Source organism: Dendrobates tinctorius, unplaced genomic scaffold (assembly GCF_039654945.1).
Source record: "Dendrobates tinctorius isolate UK_male_01 unplaced genomic scaffold, ASM3965494v1 ptg000205l, whole genome shotgun sequence".
NCBI classification, from domain to species: Eukaryota; Metazoa; Chordata; class Amphibia; order Anura; family Dendrobatidae; genus Dendrobates; species Dendrobates tinctorius.
In genome coordinates, this window is record NW_027361872.1 from 5813116 (window position 1) to 5829134 (window position 16019).

Here is a 16019-nt window from a genome sequence, read left to right on the forward strand (position 1 = left end):
GGACTTGGAGCTTTCTGCCTGCCTTGGGGGGGTTTGATGATTTAAATCAAGTAGTTCCATGGGCTGCTCAGCACTGTATCCTTGACTTTGAATCTAACTGGGTAATGGATTTGCAATTTAGGCAGAAGCATATCATAGGCTGCTAGAGGCATGTATTCACAAGTTTTAACTGTATTATAGCCGTCCCTACTTGGTGGAGTTCATTGTATTCCATTACTTGTAAATTTTTGACAGTTTCCCATTTTGGTGTTCTTTATTGAGCTGGCAACTCACCTTATTAACAAGTCCCCCCCCCGTGTGGTTTTAGTCTGACCTCTTACCTTCCTCATGATCAAGGATACCCCATGAGGTGAGATTTTGCATGATGCCCCAGATCGATGTCGATTGACAGTCATTTTGTATTTCTTCCATTTTCTTACTATTGCACCAACAGTTGTCCCGTTCTCACCCAGCATCTTACTTATGTTTTGTAGCCCATTCCAGCTTTGTGCAGGTCTATGATCTTTTCCTTAACACCCTTAGAAAGCTCTTTGGTCTTGCCCATGTTGTAGAGGTTAGAGTCTGACTGATTAATTGAGTCTGTAGACAGGAGTCTTTTATAAGGGTGAATATGTAAGACAGCTGTCTTTAATGCAGGTAACTAGTTGATTAGGAGCATCTAACTGGTCTGTAGGAGACAAAACGCTTAATGGTTGGTAGGAGATCAAATACTTATTTCTCACTGCCAAATGAATATAAATTTAAATAATTTATACAGTGTGATTTTCTGGATTTTATTTTTGATATTTTCTCAATGTTAAAAATTAACCTAACCTTAAAATTAAAGACTGTTTATGTCTTTGTCAGTGGGCAAATTTATAAAATCAGCAAGGGATCAAATAATTATTTCCTTCACTGTAGGTAGTCCCAGTGATAATTTCTTCTGGAAGTTGCATGGCCCTGGCAGTAAGGAGTCTGGATGAGGGTGGAGGAATTTCTGAGGGATGCTTGAGCAATCTCAGTTTGTCGGAAGCTGAAAGTGCTTACAATTTTATGCTTGTTTCACCCCCCATGCCTGGAGTAGTTCAAGGCTCCAGAGCAGCTGAAGACCAGTGGACATACGGTCCAATAATCTGGGACCTAAATAAGAACTATTGCACCTTTTTTCTGCTGGATTACAGTTATGGACAGAATCACATCCATGACTAACACTGCGTTTTGTGGACTGTGCTCCTGTCCAAATGGACTGTGCTTCAGTCCTATGGTCTATCTGCAATTTGATGGACTGTGTTACTCTTGTTCAGGGGTCTTTACCTATACAAGTGAACAATACCAATTCTATGAACTCTTACCGTATTAATGGACTTTAAATGTTGATGTTCCAGGGTCCTTACCGAGAATAAGCAGGTCAACTTTACCTTAAAGGAGAAGATGATCTAGAGTTCAGCAAGTTTAAGAATGCATTATATATTGTGTTTTGGTGTGTTTGCCTTTAGTATTTGCAGGTTTGGATGGCCAAGGATGGTCATCACTAAAGAAAGGAGAAATGTAAGGAAGTGAAGACGATGCACACAACACCCTTGAAGTTGTGCATTGTTATATAACTAACATTTAACTGTCTTAAATTTGATTTTATCTGTTTAGTAATTTGCATGCATGCAGACAGATTTAATAGTTGGGACTATCCCAGAATGGGAGAGGCTTTGTGGGAAGTAGACAACTTCCTGATAGTGAGCTAGTTAGAGCCCACTGTTCAGTAGAGAAATACATAAAGTCGCACAGTTAGCATAATGACGTTTTAGTGTTTTGTATGAGAAGATGGAGGACCACAGGACATGAGATAAGATGTCCTAAGGGCCAAGGAAATCTAATGTGACATTTGATGGACTGAAATCCAGGCCAGGGAGGCCACCTAAGTGGTTATGAACTTAAACTAATGATAAGTAGCAGGCCCTCTTAAAGGGGATTGAAAGTAGAAAAGGAATTGTATCAGAAGAACGTTGATGAATAGTTAGCTAGGGTGAAAGGAAGCTCAATTTTGTATATTGAAAGGAAGCAATGATCACCATACTGGTATATAACTTCTCCTCTTGAGAGCAGTGGACTTTCAAGGTTATGGTGAGTAGTTATTCCAATCTACATCAAGAAGTGAGGTCATCATTATTCAGTTGGGAACTGAGACTAGCTGGGGGGTGACTGTAGTGCTACACCTCAACCCAAGCGACCCTCTCAGGGGAAGATGAAGTCTCCCATAATCATCTGCTGCATTGTCAGGAGATGCAAGAGTATGAAGTGCGAGAGAAATGGTGTGTTGTAACTGAGAAGTGCCTATGCCTGCTTAATGCAAAAGAAACCTTAGTGAAGAAATGCACCTATTATCTGATTTACATAGTTCTTATCAAGTTCATGTTCAGTAAAAAGAAATTTAGTTTTGGACTTTGGTCTCCCTCAGTCCATTCTCTAACATCTGGTCCTGACCTGCCCGATATAGCGTCACCATGCAGTCTGCAGAGGCATATTGCTCAGGTAAAAAGAGCACACACGTAGCCAGGACCTCCATTTTCATGTAGCATGTCATGGCATCGAAGACAAGTACCTCACCATGGCTACTGGCCTATATCATGTTAAATCAGCAGCATATTGTCTCATATAAACAGGGCATGTACTGCCACAATATTCAAATTGTATGGGGACAGAACTATAAAACGTTCATTCTAATCTATTCATTTCGCATTGGTATGTGTAAAAGAACCATTCAACGAGTGATAATTGGTTTGTTATATTGCCAATATGCATTGCTCAGGAGCGTAGCATCCCAACCCATGTGGTGGTCTGAGGTGCCTTCCAAGGGGAGTGAGATTCGGCTGTTCTCTTTCTCAGAGGACCAGTAGAACGCTGTGCTGTCAATTGCATTCACGTGTTTCAGACAAGAAAAAATTTGGACTGAGTCCCCCAGCTCTCACGAAGTATAAGTGTGGGGAGGTGGACCTAACGGAGGAATCTGCTTTTAGTGAGAGGCAGAGGAATAACTCAGTGTAGGAATGGAAGCGTTGAGATGAAGAGAAAAGGATGCTGTGCTGAGTGTGACCATTAGAGGGCAGTGAGGAGCTTAGGAAAGAGTGGTTACATAACTGCCAGGGGTCAAGGTCACTGTCATTGGCTAAAGAATAACTGTCAGGTGATAGTGGGCGGAGCTACCGGGACTGGTAGTATATAGGCTGAGGGAAGGTTCCAGAAATTCGAGTCAGCCAGGGGAGCTCATGAGATAGGAGGGCCTGCTGTAAAGTGAAAGGCAGTTGAGAGCCCTCATAGAGGATCTGACAGTAGAGACGGTCACGGGGGGGTAACCCAAAAGGACAGTGGCATGAGACAGAGACGGTCTGAGAGGGACAAATAATGGTGTACTTTGAATGGCGAACTGCTGTGGTGGATGGGCCTAGGGCAGCCATAGTGGACAGAGTCACAAAGTACGCCACGAAGGTGAAACAAAGAAGAGAAGGTAGCCCGGGTCTGTGTATAAAGGAGATGTGAAGTTCCTGTAACAAAGTGTTGGAAGTCGTCCAGAACGGTGAATAAACACAGACCTGTTGAACCCAATTTCTGTCTCGGTATCTAGTCTGTCGGCGTCAAGAAGTGGGTCACCCCCATTCCTGTTGGTCTCTTCAATCCCTCTCTTCATCTCTACCTAAGCACAGCACACCTCTCCCGCCTATCAACACCACCATCTAAACACCCCCGGTCAGCCAGCCCTCGCCCACGACCCTACATTTGGCGTAGTCGGCAGGATCGCTGCTGCCAATACAACATCTTGAGCGGCAAGCCTGCCACTAGGTAACAAAGGCCCCCAAGCTGTGTGGGGTGAAGAATTGTTTTTTTTTCTCCGTTTCTTGTGGATTACAATTTGAAACTGGACTGTGGATTGCTGGCTGTTAACAAGCGGATCCGGAGCGGAAAAGTACTTTGTTAAAAATGACTGTGGTGATTTGGCATCAAGAGAAGGAGACACAGGCGTTTACAATTGAACTGTTTGACCTGGGGCTATATCAAATCCGCCCCTGGGGGGAGTGGTGTTCATCTGGAGAGAACTGTTCCCTCATGTTGGACCCTGGAAAATGGGTGGAGAAGCCCACTGCCGCACCACCCAAGGACAGGAGTGGCCCGGGTGGAGAGACCTGCTGCGGCTTGTTTGGCACCATTCAGCTACTGGACCTCGGTCGACATGAGAGGCTGCAGCTGTCGGGGTATCGGACGCCAGGAATGGCAGTGGCGAAAGGAAATGGAGACTCATCGGGAGACCTGCCCAGGGAGCCTCCCTGCGGAACTCTCGGGCCTGGAGGCCGGCCCTGTCGGATGGCGGGGTGAAAACCAGCGGCTGGAAAAGGAGTGGTGAGAGCGCCTGCTGGGAGCCGTGGCGGCTGGGAAGGTGAGCTTGTCCCTGGCCCCGCCGGCGACACCCCAGGCAAATCCCGTCCCCACGAACCCAATTTCTGTCTCGGTATCTAGTCTGTCGGCGTCAAGAAGTGGGTCACCCCCATTCCTGTTGGTCTCTTCAATCCCTCTCTTCATCTCTACCTAAGCACAGCACACCTCTCCCGTCTATCAGCACCTCCATCTAAACACCCCAGCTCACGACCCTACATAAGTCAACATGCAGCAGTATGTTGAGGTCATCTGCTGAAGGCACTGCTGCTATTCAAATCAATAGGGGTAGGTCTGCAGTAGACCAAGCAGCTCCCTACCTGAGCATTTCCGGCCTCCACCGGCACTGAGAACAGCTGATCGCCAGTGTTGCTGGGTGTCACCTCCCACGATCAGACATTGATGACCTATCCTAAGGTTAGGTCATCAATGTTGAAAAAGTGGACAACGTCATTAACCTGTGTATAGCAGAGGTCACCATACTGAATTTTTAGACCTGGGTTGAAGGAAAGCCTATATTTGCCTTGGCGAAATGGAGGTAGAACCCCAAGTTAAAAAAAATGTTTAAGTGTAATGCAGCCATGCAAGGTTTCTGCTTCGAACACTGAGGCTTTTTTCATGCACTTCAGCACTTGAAACAGAAACATTGCACAGGTGGATTAAACCTTCACTTTTTTAACTACTACTACTAAAGTTCAGCCTCTATTTTTAGGGATTTATATTATCTTTGTATATCTCCTGGGAAGATCTGTTTTGCACCAAATATTTTTCTGAGGGGACTGCAGAACTTTGCATTTAATAGGAATATACACATATTTACATATAACGTGATTATGTACAGTAGGTGCTTTTGTTTGGCGCTGAATACACTGTATATATTCTGTGCTTAGTAAATAATTATAGGAGTTTAGTTTTTATTCAGCTTCATTAGAATAAGGAGACTAATGCTGAGCTTGTATCGTGCAGCTCAAGCTTTGTCCTTATGCAATTTACAATTTCAGCATTTGTTTACAGCACCATGAAATTATATTATGATGAAATTGTACTGTGAACGAAACACCAATTAAAACTCCTAACTAAACACTTTCCTTTTTATTGATCGGAGCTATTTTTAAATGCTCATTTTCTAATTTTGTTCTGAAGAATAAAATTACGACGTGCCTTTAAAATAAACAAGAATTTGTTCAATCATTACTTAACTCTTTAAGGCACTTTTACACTGGTAATATATTGTAACAAAAGGATGGGACCATTGGTAAATGACCCTCATAGCAATATTTACATTTGCAGAAGACATTGCTGCACGATAGACGAGTCTACTCTCTATCCAACAGGGAAAAAATGAGAATGAATTTGCTTGGAAATGTTGTTAAGATGTTTGAAAATTACTTCTTTAGGGCTCGTGCCTAGGACTGAAATAATCGGATGAGGGCTATCAGTCGTCTTGATGGATAGCACTCATCCCCATGTTACTCTATGGGTTCGTGCACATATCCAGCTTTTTCCTTCTGGTCGAGTCAGTCTGAGAAAAAAAATCACAGCATGCGCGAGTTGCATCCAATCGGATGGCATGCAGTCATTCATGTCTATGGGCTAATGGAAAAAATTGTACCGCACTCGGATTTTCACGGACTGACAAACTGGAGAAGAAGGAAACTTCTTTTTTTATTTTCCACATAGGAGAAAATCGGACCACACTCTGCTCAAACTCTGATCAGAGTTTTATCAGAGCATGATTAACATAATCAGACCAATTTTCTCGCATGACCGAAAAAAACGGTCGGGTGACCCTAACCGTTATTACGTACAAATCCACTCTTATCTTTCCTCAAATTTTCAAATTCTCACAATATTAATTTAATACATTAATCAACACCACACTCTAGCAAAACGATTGCAGGGCTACAATTCAGGCCATAACCACTTGGTGATTACACATAAACTCACATAGTATAAAAAAAATTCCCTACAGAGCATCACAAAATTATGCTTTATCTCATTTTGGCATGTTTAGAGCCAAAAGGAAAAGTGAGAAAAGCCACAACGAAAGTTTGACATGGCCATTAGTTACTCTTTGGGGCGCTTGTGAAATAAGCACTTTTTGCTCAGCCCAGAAAGAATATTTTTCCCACTCTGATTTTTCCTCTGATGCTTAAAGGGGTTGCTTGAGCCTGAAATTAATTTCAACATAAATGTGTATTTAATATATCAATTGAATCATTTTTCTAATATACATGAATAAAAATGTAACTACTGTTCCCTCTCTGTCTTCCTAAGTATTATTGGTTTTTTCTTTTTTACTTCTGTTCAGATAACGCTTCATTTGAGAATTCCCAGTACATGCTGAGATACTCAAACATGGAGTCTGGGGCTACAGTCACTGCCACAGCTGCTGTACACTACCTGAAACAAAATGTCATTAGTAATGTTCGCTTCAGGGGCTGGTAAAGTCCATGGTCTACTGAGTATGCATCTGTTGTCATTTCTGACATATGCTCAGTATGCACACCCTTCTTTATATTTATTTGAATGTGCAGTGACAGTGCACTCCCTGCCCAGCTCTAATGAAAATCAATGAGATGGTGAAAGAGAGTGCACTGTCAGTGTGTATTGAAAAGGATAGATTGAGGCAGACAGGGAGAATGGAGATCAGCACTTATGCTAAACAGGTATCATTGATAAGGTTATGGTGACGTTTGACATTTGTTTTGGGGGCTGGCTCTGCCCTCCCTGCTTGCCACTCTATACTTTCAAATGCACACTGACATTGCTCTCTCTTTTGACAGCTGATCTCTTCATATTAGAACTGGTGAGGGAGCACCCTTTAAATTTGCATTTCAAGGAAATTTGCACTGTGAGCAGGGAATGCACCTTGAACATGCATCGGAATGGCAACTGGTGCATGCAGGGACCTGAAACACGTCACTAATGACACTTCATTTCAGAGTGGATAAAGCAGCTGCAACATTGACTTCAGCCTAAGCTACCTTATGACTTCTTGTTTGAATATCCCAGCATCCAATGGGGATTCTCCAGCAAAATAACATCAAAACAGAAGTAAAAAAAAAAAAAAAAAGGCAGGAAGATAGAGCAGAAAGGAATCGGTAGGGGATAATAGAAAAATGGTTGGATGTAAACGTTAGAATAGATAGATATTTAGGTTGAAATCCAAATTTTGTTTCGGTTCACTCCTTAAAGGACAATGTTCTATATGTTTACTATTGGCTTCTGTAACGAAGAACCCCGTCCACAGTTAATCTTAAAGTGAAACCATACTGGCTATGTAACATTTTCTTCTCTGTCATCACTCTCTAATAAGGGCAGAGATCAGAGTCTTCACAAGAGGAATATCACCACATTTCTGAAACCGGAAAATATAATAAAAGAGGAAATAGATAAAAGGGAAATGTCAGCATCACATCACAAGCTAAATAAGAAAATATTTTAGGTTGGAACATTAAAAACTAAAGGGAAATTGAGATACAAAGTTATTTTAGATCAACACCTTAATCCCAAGAAGTTGAGCACTTTGCCTAAAGCAAGGAGACAAAGTAAGGAGCGTAAGTGAATTATGCATGGTATAAGACCAGTGCTCAATTTTATAAAAACATTTATATGGAGTTGGTCAAAATCATATTAAAGGGGAGGTAACATGTTATCGAGCTGAAGGAACTGAGCCAGTTGATATATAGGTTTATGAAACCTTCAGAGAAGATTCAGTATTAAGCGTTACTCAGAGTTCCATATATCATGGTCGCCCTTTGGACATGTTCTGTTCACAGGTGGGGTTTTTTTTGCGGACCATGTCACTGCAAAAATTGGGATTTCTGTTTTTGAACTGTATTATGGATCAAACTCATCAATGGTAGTCAATGAAAAAGACAGTAGATATAATTCGGTGGTCACCTGTGTGTCATCCTAGTGTTGTCTGTTTTTTACTATGCAATGGGCAATAGAAGTCTGGAATTATTATTTTTTTTGCATCATGTGAAACTAATGTTAAAAATGAACACATGGACAGAAAAAGGATACAAATTGGATCCAGCATGCTAATGAAAAATGGTACATTCTTTGTATGAACAAAAATAAAAATAAAACTTTAGGATTTATTCAGATGGCTGCATTTGTCATCCATGTATTGTTATTTTTGTCCTCGACAGCACACAGACTCATGTTCAGAAGCAGTAGTTGAAGAATGGAGGATATTATACAGCGGTACTGAGCACTATAGCTGTGCATCCAGTGCTGGGGTGAAATAGAACATATAAAAGCAGCTTGGCAATCTTTATCTTCCTGTCTGCCTCTCTCTCTACCTCCATTCTCCTCTCCTCTCCATAACCATCAAAACAAGCTGTAATGTATCAGTAAGTCCTAAGCCTGTTATTATTTGCAGAAAGCTTTTTAGCAGTTTTTTCAAAGTGAATAATAAGATCAAGATTTACCAAGAGAGGAGAAATGGCTCATAATCGGAAAAAGAAGCAGATTTTTCTGATGTATTTTAAAATTCCTTATATTAACTTGTACTATTTACTCATTTTTTTATAAAATGGCAGGGATGATTTTAACCGTGTAATTTTGTTCTTTAAAACTTTAGAAAAACTTTAGAGGAAGCCTTACTATGTTTACCCTTCTCTGCTTACAGCCATTTCCCGTGCTTATAAATAGTAGCTTTTGCTGTTTCTGGTGGAAGCTCCTCATCCAAGTAGCCACAAGGTTCCATAAAATAATTTTGCATTGAACGCCAATTCTCAAATCCCCATAATGCACACGTATGCCATAGTGCAGTAATAACCTCCCACCTACTTTGTATGTGTATGTAATTTTGCAGAAAACAGTTTTGTAAGGCATACGGAAAAGAGTATTCAGTGTTAAACATTTGCTAACAATACAGTGTTCTAGATAGTAAATTAACATAAATTATGTACATACATATTGGTAAGTTCTTCAAATCCAGAGAAAGTTCCGTTTGGTATAACCACAATTTTGGTATACACAAATCTCCTACAAAAACAAACAAACAAACAAACACTATAAAAATGCATAAAGCCAAATTCAAAGAAGAACACACTAAAAGACAAAAATAGCATTTTGCAAATTCTTCATATATAATGATATGGTTGAGCATACTACGCATTACTATTGTGCAGCGCTGGGAGCCCTAGTGTACAAAAAGAACATAGTTCAGGTGTAAAGGAGATAAGAAGCTGCCCACACGCCACTTGAAGAGTTTATGGTTATATAATGCATTGCCATGTTTTAAATGTTGTTTAATGTGGTTTGATAACCAGGCTGGGACACGAGTTCTCCAACGGGAAACTGAAGATGCAGTGACACAGCAAGAAGCTTGTGGCCCTCATCGAATGCACTTGGGGAATAGTAGCCAATGAGGTCCACATAAATCAACTGTGGACTAGCTATGAGGGGCCATAGTGACACACCTCGACCCGTGCAGTCTTCCCCGGTGGAATATGGAAGTTCCCATAATGGTTTACTAAACTGATATAGCATGTAATGGAAGTAATGTACTGCCACATGTAACCATGAAGGTCCTGCCTCTGGATTGCGTGGAAGTGCTTGTAAAATGTTGTGCCTTCTATCTGATATATAGATACTTCTCATAAAGTTGTTCTATAAAAGAAAAGTTTATTTTTGGACTGTGGTCTCCCTTATTTATCTCCATTCGATCAGGTCTTGGCATGCCATATCAAGCAGTAGCATGCGGTTTGACCAATCCAGATCTCCAAAATTGAGGGATGTATGTTGAATAAATCTGGCTGCGGTGAGACCCACTAATTGCTTTTCTATATGTATATTAAACATCAAAGCATAAATCTTACTTGATTGCTGAATTTAATAGACCCAGAACGTCATCTATTACAAGGGCGTCTAGAGAGAACATTATTCTACAATAGAGTACAAGAAGATTGTTTTTTTACTGTTAGTGGAGTAAAACTATTGAACTGGGGTTTTCTAGTTATCTCCACCAGGACTGGAAGAAATGATGTGTTGTCAATCAGTCACCTGACCCTGTAGACGCTTGGAGGTATCAGCTGTAATGCGACTAAATGGACAAGACAACATCATTTCCTTGCCTGGTAGAGACCACCAGAGGTTGGCAGATTGGAATGTTAAGAAACACTTCTTTCTTTTTTTATAATGATGCATTCACTCCGGTATTTTTCAAAAATGTAGTGTAATAACATTACAAATTATAAGTTATAGAATATTGGATATGGATTTTGGATTTTTCTTGAGGATTAGGAAAATGTTGTAGGGGTGCAGGTTGTGAGGCAGTGACCGGTGACATATGCGAGGGTCGCTATGTGTCCCCCCGGATGAGAACAGAGGTGTATTGAGACCACGGCAGTGCATTGCAGTCACAGGAATAGCTGTGATTGCAGTGCAAAATATAAGTAAATGTTTGTCTTGGGCAAGCTATTTGTCCAAGGCAGATTTAAGAAAACCTCCTCTGGGCATTTATTTTTGAAACGGACTACAGGTTAGTAGTGGGGCAGTCCATTTTCTTCCCGGACGGGTTTTCCATGTGGCCTACGGCCACAGGTTGCTTGTAAAATTCCCTGCATGAGAGGTTTGGGTGTGTCAGTGTCAGTTTGGTCTTGGGTTGTGAATTCTCTCTCTGGCTTCCCTCTGGTGATTACTGAAGACAGTGGAGCTGGTCAGATTGAGAGTTCTCTTTCTGGGCTCCCTCTGGTGGTTACTGGAGGTAGTGGAGCTGATCTGATTGACAGAGGCTTGCCACCTGATAATGAGGAAGACGATAGGAGATCTGGGGTTTCTGATTGGGATTTAAGACAGCTGACTCACTCTATCCTTGCTGGTGGTTTTCTTCTTATGCCTCCTGAGGTCTGATGTCTTCGGCTCTTTCCCTGCATGTTCAGCTAAGTGGTTCATTTGCTATTCTGTTTGCATTTGATCTGGTTTTGTTTATCTCTGCTTTGTGCGGGTCAGCTAGCTCCGGCTGGGGCTGTGCTGAATCACCGCCCATATGTTACTGCATGTCCAGTTTGTTTTGTTCCCTTTTATATTGGTCTCTTTTTGCTTTGCTTTCAGAATATACCAGAGTGCTGATTAGTGGGGGGCAAAGTCGTGCGACTTCAGTGTTTTTGTGCATCAGGCGTGTTGGACTTTTTGCAGGGTTTTTTGTGTGATTGCAGACCCTTGATCCTGTCCACACAGCTAGCAGTAGCCATGGAGCATGCCTACAATGATCCTAGACACCTTGGCACAGCCGGAGAGCTAACTAAGACTAAAGCATGAAAGGGGAAATCTAAACTGCCTCAGAGCAGATCCCAAAGGAATAGATAGCCCCCAAACATATATTGTCGGTGAGACAAGATGAAAACACAAACACAGGCAGAAAAATAGACTGAGCAAATGATGTGGCTAGTTCTGCCACTTTGATGTCGCACTTTTTCTGTAACTTTGGGTTTCATCCTCGATTTTCTTCAGGGCAGGTGGAATCTTCGGCCTGCCCAAGTGTGGATTCTGTGGTAGAGAGAATGCAGCAGATTTGAGACCAAGTGGTGGATAAGTTGTCCCACTCTCAGGAAAAAGCCCAACGGTTTTCCAACCGGCATAGGACCATTGGCCCCCGGTTTAAAGTGGGTAATATGGTTTGGTTGTCTTCAAAGAATATTCCTATGAAGGTTGCGTCTCCAAAATTCAAGCCAAGATTCATTGGACCTTATAAGATTTTGGAAATCCTTAATCCCGTTTCTTTCCATTTGGCTCTTTCAGTTACGTTTAAGATTCATAACGTGTTCCATAAATCCTTGTTGAAGAGGTTTGTAGGCGCCTCCTGACCCTGTATTGGTTAAAGGTAATTTGGAGTATGAGGTAGAGAAAATATTGGATTTTCGTTTTGTTAGGAGTCAGGTTCCTGCTCTTTCTTGGGTCACTGCCTCATCCTGCGCTGCAGGAATCCAGACCCTTACATTCTGCGGTCTCTTGCTCTTTATCTACAACAGAGGAGATTGCCTTGCAGCAAATCTCTTCAGGGGCTAAGTCCATCTGTCCTCCTACTGAGCATGCTCATGAGACTGTTTCCCATTGGAGATCGGGAATCATGTGCTCAGGTCCTGCTCCAGATCTCATTGGTCCATCTCTGAGATCTGGAGGCTTCCGGAAGGTCCCGGCTGCTATAAAAAGCGCGCATGGCTGTTCCGACATGCGCTGGTATAGACTATACTGCTATGTGTGAATGGTGAATGGTGACGGATGTATGATTCTGGTGACTGACTAATTATGAAACCCCTTCCCTCTGATATTACGAATGTGGTTAGGGAATTAGTTCAGTAGTCTGCGCCAGTCTGTGGCAAGCCTTAGGCCACTGTGCACACCACTCCTCTGCACTAGCATCCGACATAGCACCTGCTTTGTAGCTGTGTCGTCCAGCAGCAGTGACCTGCGCCGCGCTGCAGCTGCGGGTCCTTCTTGGCGTTCGCAGTAGCGACACCGTACACACGGTAGGTCTAGACGGATGCAGCCCCTCTGTCTTAGTTCCTGCTCCTGTGACCTTACACCGTGTGTGCATTTACCTGAGGCCTGTGACTCTAACAGGCTCAGCCTTTTTGTATGCTTTTGTTGCGGCACCTCTGTGTGTGAACAGAGCCCACTCTGTGCACTTCAGGTGAAGTTGAACCCGTGTGCATTATATCGCCATATTGCTCGTCTGCCATTACTCAGCAGTAGTTGTAACACCTACTGCACGGTGGACCCCGAGCGGCGAACGCACTTTATTATTATTTTTATTTAGTGCGTTCCGCCGTTCCTAACATGTTTGGCTAGACGGAGACTCCAGTACCTGGTCAAATGGAAGGGTTATGGCCAGGAGGATAATTCTTGGGTCTCCGCTTCTGACATTCATGCCGAAAGATTGGTTTCAAACTCATAATCCTGTTTTATATTGGAAATCTGTGTCTGTGGTGAGTTGGGGTTGTCAATGTGTTCTTAGTGACACTCCTGTTTTCTCCACCTCACCCCAGTCTCATGATATTCCTGACTATTTGGCTGATTTTTCTGATGTATTCAGTGAGAGTAAGTCTGCATTCGCTTAGTTACCAACCTCTCTGGTTTTTCTGTGGCTTAACCTGGGCCTGCTATCCTCCTCGGTTACCCATTCATAACAGTCTGGCAAGGCTCTGCAGAGAGCTCCACCTGTGGGAGGTAACACAGTCAAGTGTAGCCAAAAGGCCTAGCACCCCTCAGTGTGAATGGTGGTGCAGTCGCCCATGGCAATCGGTCTTGGTGGTGGAATGTCCTGTGCCTGGCTGTGAACCAGAGGTGAACTGTCTTATGCCTCTCTGGTGTGGCACGAGGTACAGGAAGTTTTTTCAAAAATTCCACCTTGGAGGTCCTTGCGTTAAGCTTGCAGCCTAATTCCCTGAAATCATCTTTAAGGACCTTCCACATACTTCTAACTTTGTCATTTGTGCCAATGTGCACCATGACCGCTGGATCCTCACCAGCCCCGATGGTTACTTTGAACTTTCTTGGGTCACTGCTTTATCACTGCACAGCGTGGACACTGCTGTACTACAGAACACTCTGCACTCCATCTTAAGTAAAAAAAAACAGAAGTGTAGAATTTTTTGTACATTTATTAAAAAAGAAAAACTGAAATATCACATGGTCATAAGTATTCAGACCCTTTGCTCACTATTGCTTAGAAGCACCCTTTTGAGCTAGTACAGCCATGAGTCTTCTTGGGAACAATGCAACAAGTTTTTCACACCTGGATTGGGGGTTACTCTGCCATTCTTCCTTGCAGATCCTCTCCAGTTCCGACAGGTTGGATGGTGAACATTGGTGGACAGCCATTTTCAGGTCTCTCCAGAGATGCTCAATTGGGTTTAGGTCAGGGCTCTGGCTGGGCCAGTCAAGAATTGTCACAGAGTTGTTATGAAGCCACTTCTTTGTTAGTTTAGCTGTGAGCTTAGGGTCATTGTCTTGTTGGAAGGTAAACCTTCGGCCAAATTTGAGGTCCAAAGCACTCTGGAAGAGGTTTTCATCCAGGATATCTCTGGACTTGGTTGCATTCATGTTTCCTTCAGTTCATAGAATCATAGAATCGTAGAGTTGGAAGGGACCTCCTGGGCCATCTAGTCCAAACCCCTGCTCAAAGCAGGATTCGCTAAATCATCACAGACAGATGTCTGTCCAGCCTCTGTTTGAAGACTTCTATTGAAGGAGAACCAGTTGCAACCTGTTGTCCTTTCCCTGCAGCTGAAAAACACCCCTGCCACCACCATGTTTCACTGCTGGGATTGCATTAGGCAGGTGATGAGCAGTGCCTGGTTTTCTCTACACATACCGCTTAGAACTTTATGCTGATAATTCTTCATGTGTTATTTAGCAAACTCAATGCGGGCTTTCATATGTCTTGCACTGAGGAGAGGCTTCTGTAGGGCCACTCTGCCATAAAGGCCTGACTGGTGAAGGGCTGCAATGATAGTTGACTTTGTAAAATTTTCTCCCATCTCCCTACTACATCTGTGGAGCTCAGGCACAGTGATCTTGGGGTGCTTCTTTACCTCTCTCACCAAGGCTCTTCTCCCATGATTGCTCAGTTTGGCAGGACGGTCAGATCTAAGAAGACTTCTAGTTGTCCTAAACTTCTTCCATTTAAGGACTATGGAGGCCACTGTGCTCTTAGCAACCTTGAGTACTGCAGAAATTCTTTTTTAACCTTGCCCAGATTTGTGCCTTGCCACAATTATGTCTCTGAGCTCCTTGGCCAGTTCCTTTGACCTCATGATTCTCATCTGTCTGACATGCACTGTGAGCTGTGAAGTCTTAGGGCCCTGTCACACATAGCGACTCACCAGAAATACCGACAGCGATATCAACTTGTCAGGATCGCTGGTGTGTCGCTACATGATCGCTGGTGAGCTGCCAAACAGGCAGCTTCACCAGCGATCAGCACCAGCGATGACGAGCGCTGGCGTCGCTGTGTACCTTAGATACCAGCACGCTGGTGCAGGGAGCTGGTAACCAAGGTAAACAGCGGGCTTCTAAGCACCGCGCGGCGCTTAGAAACCCGTTGTTTACCTTAGTTACCAGCTCCCTGCATCAGCACGCTGGTAAATAAGGTACACAGAGGGTTTCTAAGTGCCGCACGGCGCTTAGAAACCCGCTGTTTACCTTGGACAAGCTCCAGCTTGCTGATCGCTGGTCTCCCACCTGCCACACGCAGTGATGCATTCTGGCCAGCGGGAGACTGATGATCAAAAAAAGTCCACCCCTTTCCACAACGATCAGCGATACCCGGTAGGGGGGTGGTCGCTGATAGGTGTCACACACAGCGATCTCGCTGGTGAGATCGCAGTTGCGTCACAAAACTTGTGACTCAGCAGCGATCTCGCTAGCGAGATCGCTGTGTGTGACGGGGGCTTTATAGACAGGTGTGTACCTTTATAAATCAAGTCCTATCAGTTTAATTAAACACAGCTGGACTCCAATGAAAAAGTAGAGAGTAAAACCATCTCAAGGAAGATCACAAGGAAATGAACAGCATGTGTCTTAAATATGACTGTCTGAGCAAAGGGTCTGAATACTTAAGAACATGTGATATTTCAGTTTTTCTTTTTTAATCAATTTGG

The 16019-nt window shown here is 43.1% G+C and overlaps 1 protein-coding gene across 1 annotated transcript in view; it reads right to left on the reverse strand.

Annotated features, from left to right (window-relative positions):
* The window catches only part of LOC141057921 (follicle-stimulating hormone receptor-like), a 266317-nt gene that overhangs the window by 148735 nt on the left and 101563 nt on the right, over window positions 1-16019 (reverse strand). Inside the window, exon 2 of the mRNA XM_073554030.1 lies at window positions 9328-9399. Coding sequence (XP_073410131.1) covers window positions 9328-9399 — 72 coding nt within the window. The remainder of the gene's footprint in view (window positions 1-9327; window positions 9400-16019) is intronic.